Below are 10,164 nucleotides of genomic sequence, written 5' to 3'. Positions count from 1 at the left end.
TTGGTTTCCTTTGGGTTGTGATTGGATTCTTGATTTGGCTGAACGGAAAAGGCGGTGGGGTGGAGGGGAGGGGAGGGTCCTGCTTTCCCCAAGGTGTTTTAAAATACATCCGCCTTTTTCTTTCAGTAGGAAACTGAGAGCCTTTCACTGCTCCGCCGGGTGAAATGCAGCTTTCTACCTCAATGATTGTCTTCTCTAGGAAATGAAGAAGGGTCTCAGTTAGAAGCTGTGAGCATTGGCAGGTGCAGGGGCCTTAACCACAGACAGGGCAGGTGCTGGGAAGAGGCCGTGCTGGTCTGGTCAGAGGCGAATTGAATGGAAACAGGATTCCTGTGCAGCTACTTCTGCTCTCAGCATTGGTGACTGGGTAAAAATCCTCCCTAAAAAGAGTAATTTTTGTATTCTCCAGCACCAACTTCACCCAAATTCAGCTTCCCTTCCTGCACCTTACCCCGCTGCTGCCAGCACAGAGCACTCTGGGGAGCTGACAAGGGGCCAAGCTGCCCAGGGGGCTTTGTCCCTTTCCCTGTGTGTCTGCAGGAGCGGCACAGCTCAGCGTGCAGTTTGGGCAGGTGCTTCCCTGCTCTGGCAGATGGGCATTTCAGAGCTTTTCCTGGGTTACCTGTACATGTTTCTCACTTGAAAAACTCGTGTTGGTTCCTACGATTTTGTAGCAAACTTTGATTCCTGTAATGCTGCTTTCTGAGAGCGGGTTTACACAGCCATCCCACGTTTGAATCAAGCTCTTTATAGCTCGTGTTGTGTTTCACAGCTTCCTCATCTGATATTTGCAACTTGGGTTTAATGGGCTTTTGGAAGAAGTGTAACCTGCAGATGGCTGCGCTGTGTCTGTCAGGTGGCCCTTCCGAGGTCTTAAATCCTGTTTGTGTCTGGCTTTCAAAGCAAAAGCCTGGCTGATCATCGCAGGAGCCAGTAAGAGAAACTCATTACTTCTCTCGGTGCTTTGAAATCCTTCCAGAAGAAGTAGATACAGGCAAGCTGAGTGTTACTGCCTTAATTAATTCCTAGATATGAAAACAGAGGACAGGGGGATATAACACAGTGCTCTTAATTTACTGCTGCGGCCTCACAGGCCGAGTGATTCCACCTCTTTCCCCGGCTGCCCTCAGAGGCAGTCAGACTGTACAGTAAATGGTAATGCACTTTGCTTCCTTTTCAGACCAAGAACTTGGACTTCCGCCGAAAGTGGGACAAAGATGAATATGAGAAACTCGCAGAGAAGCGGCTCACAGAAGAGAGAGAAAAGAAAGATGGTGCGTAGTGTACTGACTCTAGGCTGGCTCTGCTCGTTTGGCAGTGAGTCACACAGACCCTTTGAGGTTGAGAGGGAGAGAGGAGCTAGAAGTGAAATCCCAGAGGGAAATAGCAGCAGTTCAAGGCTGGTTTGCTCCCATCCTTTTTCCCTGTGCTGGCCACTGAATATAATTTTTTGAAAAAAGTAATTGCTGACAACCTTTGCCTCTGCCTGTTCTTTGGGGAGGGAGAGGAGCAATCAGCCCCTGGAAACAAGAAGATCTCAGAGTATGACCTATGTCAGAGCTGAAGATACCTCACAAATCTACCTGGTTCTAATAGGGACCAGGAAATGGTGAGGAGGAAATCATGGCCTTTACACAGAATCACAGAATCTCAGGAGTTGGAAGGGACCTCGAAAGCCCATCCAGTCGGACCCCTGCCACAGCAGGATCACCAGAGCAGTCACACAGGAACACGGCCAGGGCTTTGGGTGTCTCCACACAAGGAGACTCCACAACCTCTCTGGGCAGCCTGGGCCATGCTCCAGAACCCTCACACTCACAAAGTTTGGCCTCATCTTCAGCTTGAACCTCCTGTGCTCCAGCTTGGGACCATTGCCCTTGTCCTGGCATTGGACATCCCAGAGCAGAGCCTGGCTCCTTCCTCCTGACACTGCCCTTTCCAAATGGATCCCCAGGAATGAGGGCACCCCTCAGTCTCCTCTGCTCCAGGCTATAGAGCCCCAGCTCCCTCAGCCGCCCCTCATAAGGGAGATGCTCCACTCCCTCCATCATCTTTGTGGCCCTGCTGGACTCTTTCAAGCAACTCCCTGTCCTTGAACTGAGGGGCCCAGAATTGAACACAATATTCCAAATGTGGTCTCACCAGGGCAGAGTAGAGGGGATTTAAATCTTTACTGATTTAAAAAAAAAAGCACAATTTCATTAATCAAGTAGTTCCCAGGTTCCTGGCAGCCCTGCTTCATCAAGGGCAATGTGAAATCCAGTGTGTCAAGCTTGACCTTTTCCGCTAAACACCTGGGATTTTTGCTTGTGTTTTAGGCAAGCCAGCTCAGCCTGTCAAAAGGGAGCTTCTGCGGCACCGAGACTACAAAGTGGACCTGGAATCGAAGCTGGGGAAAACCATCGTCATCACCAAAACCACCCCTCAGTCAGAGATGGGAGGGTAGGTCCTGCTTGTTTTGTGAGGTGTCAGAGTGGTGCTGGTGAGGCAGGGACTGTGGTACCGCAGTGAGCCCTTACACTGCACCGTGTGGTGAATTCCTCCAGTGTTTTGAGCCTGGTGTGACAGCACTGCGCTGTATTACACCAAAACTGGGTCTTCTGGGGTAACATATGGAAGAGACACAGCAGGCTGAGCCCCTCCCACCATCATTGATATCAGTGTTGCTTTTCCCACCTGTAGAAACAGCCAAGGCAGATTGCTGCTGTCTGCTTGGGTTTTGTTAGCCAGGAGTTCTGCTTGCAGTGAGAGCCTCTCTACTGATTTCAGTTTCTGGTTTGGATGTCTGCACTGGAAATGGGAGAAACATCCACGTACCTGTCCTTAGGAATGGTATTGGGTCACTGTGTGGATCGTGTTCAGCCAAAGGCAGAAAGGATTCTTAGCTCATCCTAAGCTGTCAAGAGGTTGAAAAGGATCCATTAAGTTTGTGCTGTCATAAGCGTAAGCCTGTCAGTGTCTCACCTAATAGCAGCAGTGCAGCCCTGAACAATGTGGTTTACAGAGTAAATTTGGGAGCTTTTGATCCAGCCCATAAATGTGGCTGAAACCTGCTGTTCTGGCAGCATTCTCACTAGTTCCCGGTGTGTAGTTTGAGCTTCCGAATGCTGCTGCATCCCTGGGACAAACCTATGCACAGCTCCTGTTTTTTTTTCACTGGCCCAAGACTCCAGGGATGGAAATGCAGGCCCTGGCTGGGTTTTGGCAGCAGCTTTTAGGATGGGCAGAAGGCACTGCTGTATAAAGCTGGGAGTTGCTGCTGCAAGGTGGTGATGGGAATGGGAGGATGTACCCTGCAGCCAGGTGAGAGCCATCAGCCGGCTGCAGTCAGGAAACCTGGGCTCAGATCAGCTCATAATTTGGTTTCTGTCATCTGTCAGAGGGGTGTTGGCATAGGGGTTGGTACATCTCGTGTTAACCCAGGCAGCTCTGTCAATCTGGGGTGCACCCTTGCACATTTTTTCACCGGGGCGCTCTGTCATGGATGTAGCTTCCCTCTCGCCCTGGAGAAAGGACCTATGTCCCAATTGACCTGCAGATTTCACACTGTGGGTTATCTCAAGCAGTTGTTCTGTGAGCTGAGCTTTGTCGCATGCTTTGGAGTTAATTTTTTCTCTCTCTCCTGCCAGATATTACTGTAATGTATGCGACTGCGTGGTGAAAGACTCCATTAACTTCTTGGATCACATCAATGGCAAAAAACGTAAGGCTCATTTTTCTGCCTTGTTGGAGGGTTGGTTGAGTGGGAGGGCTCCTGCGACGCTGTTCCCTTCATGCATCGCCAGTGTCTGAGGGCTGAACACTTGCACACGGATCAAAGTGTGATTTGGAGATCGGGGTGGAGGCCATGTTTGCTTGTAAGAGCTGTGGAGGGTGCTGCCTTTACGTCCTGGCACCTTCCAGTTCCCAGTTCATCATCCTGTTCCCTCACTGGGTTGTACTTGAAGCAGAGGGCTGTGCCCTTGCTGAACTGACTTTCATTTCACGACTGTGGGCGTTGCTTCTTGGCATGTTCAGAGAGTGGGGAAAGTGGAGAAAGTAAAGGAGCAGCAGGACACGCTGACACACCCCTGGCACGTTGGTCTGCTCCTAAAGGTGATTCTGGCTCCCTGTGGAAGCCAACCAGTGGCCCCTTTACAAAAGGGGAGTGATGAATGCGATCCAGCCCTGCACATGTGGCTGTTTAAACCTTTTGAGAAATGGGGGTTTCACAAGAGGACCTGAGGGCCAGTTTTCTGTAGCTAGGGAAGGAAAACTCAGTGCATTAAAGCCTGGTGCTTTTATGTGAATGGGCAGAGGACACTGAAGTGCTTTGTTCGACATCTTGGGAGATCAGCAATAAGTTCATGTGAGAGAATCTGGAGTCAAAAATCCTGGCACAACGTTGTGCATGGGCCTGAGATGAAAGGTTGAGCTGGGGTTGGAATGTGGCTGATAGCTCTTTGGTATAATATGATTTCCAGAGTAAGTTTGGGAGCTTTTGATCCAGGCCATAAATCTGCCCAAAACCTGCCGTTCTGGCAGCACTGTCACAGTTCCTGGTGTGCAGCTTCAGCTTCCAAGTGCTGCTGCAGGGTTGTGAGGGCTGGAGACATTGCTGGGACTGGCACCTTCAACTGGGCCTTACTCATGAGCACACACTTGGGAATCTGCTCTAAGCAGACACCAAATCAGAGGCTTGGCTTAATATTTCATGTCTCTGCTTTAGCTGGAAATGTCCTGTGCAAGCAGGAACTCTTACTGAGAGCCACTGCTGTCTTGTTTAGTTTCTCCCACAGCTGAGAGGTGCCAACTCGCTGGTTTTATTCTGTCCCCTTTTCCAACACCCCAACCCTTGTTTTTTCTCTGGTCCAAGATTAAATTTCCTGAAGTGTCAACACCAGCATGATGTGGAGTATCCTAATAGAGAACCCTAAAAGAACAGGCTGTGTCCTCGTTACAAGTAACGTACGCGTCATTGAAGTCACTGCCAGTTTGGGTTATGGTGCTACCCTAAAGCTCATCCCCTCTGCCATAAGAAATCCCAGGAAGCTGTTTTGAGGAGACTCATGGCAGGCAGGGAGAGACTGTCATGCTGAGATTCTTTAACTGGGACAGGGCTATGTGCAGACCATTAAAGGCCGTGAGCATTGCTGAACGCAGCTGATTCCACTCCTGTTCTCTAGACCAGAGAAATCTGGGCATGTCCATGAGGGTGGAGCGCTCCACGCTGGACCAGGTGAAGAAACGCTTTGAGGTGAACAAGAAGAAGATGGAGGAGAAACAGAAGGACTATGACTTTGAGGAGAGGATGAAGGAGCTCCGCGAGGAGGTGAGTCTGGGCCAAGCCCTCCAGAAACACATTTTATAAGGAAATCAACCCTGGTTCCTAATCTTGTTCTGCAGAAGCCTTGTTCTTGGTAGCACAGGGTGCTTGTCTGCTGCTACGAGTGGGTTTTATTTCTTTGTCATTTGCTTTTTAAAACATTTGCTGCTGCTGTCCCTGGAACCTGCTTTCTCCTCTTTCTGTGTGAGGATAACTTTTGATGCTTCAGGTTTCCACTGAGAGCAGCACAGCCCTGACCATGCACCTGGGTTTTGTCTCCCATTAGTTATGTTTGACCTTGTGTGCTCTCATAAGCAGATGTATGTGTTGTCCCTCGTCTTCCAGCAGTCTGTCACGTTTCTCAGGATTGCTGAGGATTCTTCTCCATGCAGCACATTCCTTCTGTGCAGCCTCCCCGAGTGTGGAAGGGCTTTGTGAGCCATGTGCTGTACTGTGAGATGTAGGGGGGGGGCAATGAAAGACAGCAGATTCTCAAACCCGTGCTTAGGTGTCGGCCCCCTGACGTGAATATCAAGGAACCTGACACGGCTCTGACAGTCGAGGAGCTTCTGTGGATGCTTCTCCTCCATCAGCAGTCGCATAACAACCAAACGTGAGAAATCGCTGCCTGTTTGAGTCTCCCTGCCCAAGCCCCGAGCTTCACTTCGCTGCAGGGGTGCTCTGCTGGGGTGCACACAGAGCAGCGCAGGGCGTGCTGGGGGTTGAAAAACTGCTGGTAATTAACGTATGGGAACAAAGAAACCGGCAGCAACTTTTGGTGTAGCTTTCTCCAGGGCACAGCTGTCTTCAGTAGCTGCGGTGCAGCGGACGGTGATGGGAATGGCAGGAGCAGTTGCTAAGTTGGGAGCTGAAGCCACGCTTCTGTGTCGCCCGGTACAAGGCTGGCGCTGTTCCAGGGCTTGTGATCCTCGCAGAGCAAAACACTTTGATTAGAGCAGAGCAAGCTCTTTGATGCCAAAACCCCCCAAAGCCTCTCAGAGCTTCAGCTTCTGTTCCAGTGAGCAGCTGTCACTCGGCCAGGCTGAAAGCCAAGAGGCAGTGGCATTCAGCATCGCAGTCACTGAAACATGGCATCGTACGAGGGGAAGGCCTCCTGCTTTCAAAACAGCTTCTTACTGCCTCAGTGTTGATTCCAGACAAAACCTCTGATGTTTGTTTGGAAGAGAGAGCTTCATAACACTGCTGTTTGGCTACATCTTGTGTGTGTGGCTCCCCTCTTGGGGTGGTGTGGAGACAGTGGGAAACCTGCTCCTGGGAGACTGCAGGCCAGGATTTCTGCTGGCTGTTTTATTTCCTCGGACACAGCTTGGGTGCTGTTGGTAGGACTTGGGTGAACTGTGCAGTGCTCAGTGACTCAAAAGCTTGCTCAGCTCAGGAGGTTCAAATTATTTTGCTGATCTGTCCCTTGCTGCAGGAGGAGAAGGCCAAAGCCTACAAGAAGGAGAAGCAGAGAGAGAAGAAAAGGCGGGCGGAGGAAGATTTGACGTTTGAAGAGGATGATGAAATGGCAGCTGTGATGGGTTTCTCTGGTTTTGGCTCAACCAAAAAGAATCACTGAGCAGCTCTGGACTCTCCTCTTTCTTGAAACAGATTGTTTTTACCCAGGGGACTCTGGATAACTCTTAAAAGACTTGATTGAGGACTTGTATGTAAATGTCCCAGTAGAAGTTGGCTGGAGGAGTTGAAAAGCGTTTCCATGCTCTGCCTGTGCTGCAGAACAAGCTCCGCCTCTCATTAGCTTCCCATCTCCTTCTGTGTCCTAGATCTGGCTGCTCACCGCTGCCCTGTGGCCCTGTGTGTGCAGGGAAGTGTTCTGCTGGGTACCTTTTCTTTGTGTCAGTAAAGTGCAGCGGCTCTGTACAGACAGCCTGGGTCAGGATTAATCCAATTGTCAACCGGGCATCGTTGTTGCAGGCCTTGCTTGTTCTAGTTGTCAGCAAGGCTGCGTTTGAGACGCAGGGAGTGATTCAGGGCTTGATTTCTGTTGTGGATTGTGGAAGTGAAGGAAATGTGCCGCAGCGAGCGGAGGTGAGCGCTGCAACCCGCATCCTTCCGGCTTGCGCTGAGCGAAGCTGGTGGCTGCGTGGAGTCTGGGTCGCTGAAACTTTCCTGTGTATTTTATCTGCGAGGGGGGGCCCTTCCCCGCTTTTCTTTGTGTTTCGTCCCATAACGTTGGTATCTTTAAGGAGGGGGAGGAATTCCTCCCCGTGGCTGGTCTAGGATAGAGCCAATGAAAGCAAAGTGTGTGCAATTCGCCAGAAAATAAATGGATCGTTTTAATGGGTCTTTTGGTGGGAGCTGGAGTCCTTCTTTGCTTTGGGAGCATCTTCTTCCCACCGGGAAGAGCTGCTGATCCCTCCCAAGGTGCACAGAGCTGGTAGTGGCCTTCTGGGGACCTCAACAGCAGTGGCAAAGGCAAGGCTTGTGCCCCCCTCTCTCTTTGCAGGTCCCTGCTCAGCTGCCAGCTCTGCTCTGCTCTGCTCTGCAGGCAGTTGGTGTCATTCTTGGGGTTTTAAAGTAACTCTGGAGATGGGTGTAAGAAGCTGGGAGGAGGGAGGGGAAGGGGGAAAGGAAAAAGGAAAATGAGAAAGGAATAAGGAAGGACAGGACCAGGGACCTGCATTTCCATGAGGCAATCCAAGAGCAGGCTGGGCTGCTTTCCAGAATTTACCAGCCTTGGTATATTAAGGGCCATTTTTTTTCCTGTCTGCTGGCTATCGGTGTCTTTTCACCTCTGCCCTCCCCTAAATACACTTCATTTCTGCTTTTATTTACCTCAGTCAAACCTTGTGTGACTCATTTCTGTCTACAGTTAGGATTTATACCGTGCGTGGCTGGGTTTTCGTAGCTCTGTCTCACTCTCCTCTCTCTTTTTATGTATACTGATGAGATCCTTGCTCTTGTCCTTCTCCTTGCTCGTATGAAATTTCCGACCCGAGGAAGGCTGCAGTGTGTTTAGCCTGCTCTTTCTAATACATCTAGAACAAATCCTGTAATGCTTTGCCGCTGTTTTAATTCCTTAATCTTAGACTGCTGACAGCTTCATTGCCTCGGGTCTTTCCGCTTCAATTCAGATTATAATCCCCGTTGAAGATGCTATTGAAATGATATATAGCCAGTCAGATCCAACTGTCCTTGGAGGTTTGACCCTTTTAACTTGGCAATCCTTTGACTTCGGCGAGCGCTCTGCGAGCACACGAGCTGGAGAGGCGACTTTCATTCCAGCCACGTACCCTGGCGCTGTTCAGACTGCGGCACGTGGCTCCGGCTGCACGGGAGAGAGGAGACGCTTCTGCCTCTCTGCCCTCCGGGGTGCGAAAGGGATGCTGCCGTGGTTTCAGACGCATTAAAAGTTTAGGACGTTTCAGACAAGATTTAGCAGCAGCCATTTTAGCCCAGCCACCAGCTCTACACACAACCAGACCCCCGCTGCAGCCTGAGCTGGGTTTGGGCTTTTGGGGAAGGGGCAGGGGCTGCCGTGCACCTTCTCTCTTCCCCATGTTGTGCCCTTGGAGCCAGTGGCCGCTGCCTGTGCTTCCCCATGGAGCATCCCGCTGTTCTTCTCCATCCCGGTGCACCCAAGGGGTGAGGTGTGAAATGGGCAACCCCAAAAAAACCTTCCAGGCCTGACCCAGCCTATCCCAGCGCCTCTGCTGCTGCTCCCCAACCTGGGAAATGAGGAGGAAACCCCTCTGTGGAGCAGCCGAGTGGGAGAAGGCTTTCGGTAATGAGATTTCTCTTTGGAAAAAAGCTTTTGGTACCCAAATGCCATCATCCTGGGGCCATCTGCATCCTCTGGGTCCAAGCCCCAGCATCTCTGCGCTGCTGCCGCCGGTCCCAGCACTGGGGCTGCTCTCGTCGGGGGAGCGGGGGCTCTTTGTCTCAGTGGCTTTGCTGGGAGCAGTGGTGTGTGCGGCAGCAGATACAAGCTGGATTCCCAGCAGTGAGAGCTGCCTCTAGCCAAGGATGAAAAGCTGGTTTCATGGGAGGAAATAATATTTAGAAAAGAGACGGATACCATTCCCTGCACCCTCCAGGTTAACCCTTTGCTCCCACCACTGCTTAGTGCTGCTGGGGGGTGTTAACCCTTTGCTCGCTGCCCCCAGAGCTGGAGCAGTGGATCTCCATGGCTCTTCATCAGCGCTCTCCATCTCCATGTCAAATCCGAAGGCTGCTGATGCTGGATGTGCCCGTGTGGGTCAGGGCTTGGGGTTTTAACTGGAGAGAGGGAGAACCCTCCTCTGTGACTCTGTGAACCCAGCTCTGCAGCTCTCCTGCCTGCGTCCCCCCACCAGCAAACAGGACAGGGGTGCTCTGTGCCTGCTGATTCCCAATTTGCCCTTGCCAGAAGGGAATGCAGCTCTTCCACACAATAAAACTGGGAGCTGGTGGACTGAGGGGCATTCCTCCTGGTTCCCACGTCCAGGCTGGGGTATCCTGCCTGGTCTCACCATGAAAGTGTTTTGAGCTGGAGCCAGCGTGGTGCTTGTTCTCAGCGCCTGTGCAGAGGATGCAAGGCTCCACAGAGCAATTCCTCGCAGTGTGAGGCTTGGGGGACCTGGGGAAGGATCTCCTGGGTCAGCAGAGCTGCCTGCACCCCCTCTGTCCCAGACTGCTCAGCCTGAACCGGTCTGCTACTGCTTCACCCCATTAAATATTGATGGCAGTGCTGGAGAAGCACTAGGGCATGAACCCCAGAGAAAACACAAATCTCTCTTGACCCCACCACTTCCCTCCAGCCATCTTCTCCCCTGGCCTCACCCTGGGAGGGAGGACTGAAGCCTTGAGGAGAGACTGAGCACCAACTCTCACGCTTTTCCCCCTTCTTCCTTTCAGAG

The 10,164-nt window shown here is 51.5% G+C and overlaps 1 protein-coding gene across 1 annotated transcript; it reads left to right on the top strand.

Moving 5' to 3' along the window:
• Positions 1-1,180: 1,180 nt before the first annotated feature.
• ZMAT2 (zinc finger, matrin-type 2) lies at positions 1,181-7,354 on the top strand (the record flags this gene model as incomplete). Its single annotated transcript, XM_010183734.1, has 5 exons — positions 1,181-1,274; positions 2,319-2,442; positions 3,630-3,703; positions 5,166-5,311; positions 6,741-7,354. Coding segments are annotated over 5 exons (582 nt in total), but the record flags the coding sequence as incomplete, so codon positions are not given.
• Positions 7,355-10,164: the final 2,810 nt, after the last annotated feature.

This window comes from Mesitornis unicolor, unplaced genomic scaffold (assembly GCF_000695765.1).
Source record: "Mesitornis unicolor isolate BGI_N332 unplaced genomic scaffold, ASM69576v1 scaffold21174, whole genome shotgun sequence".
Classification (NCBI taxonomy): Eukaryota; Metazoa; Chordata; class Aves; order Mesitornithiformes; family Mesitornithidae; genus Mesitornis; species Mesitornis unicolor.
The sequence above is the reverse complement of the archived record's forward strand: the minus strand, read 5'-3'. Positions and strand labels throughout refer to the sequence as shown.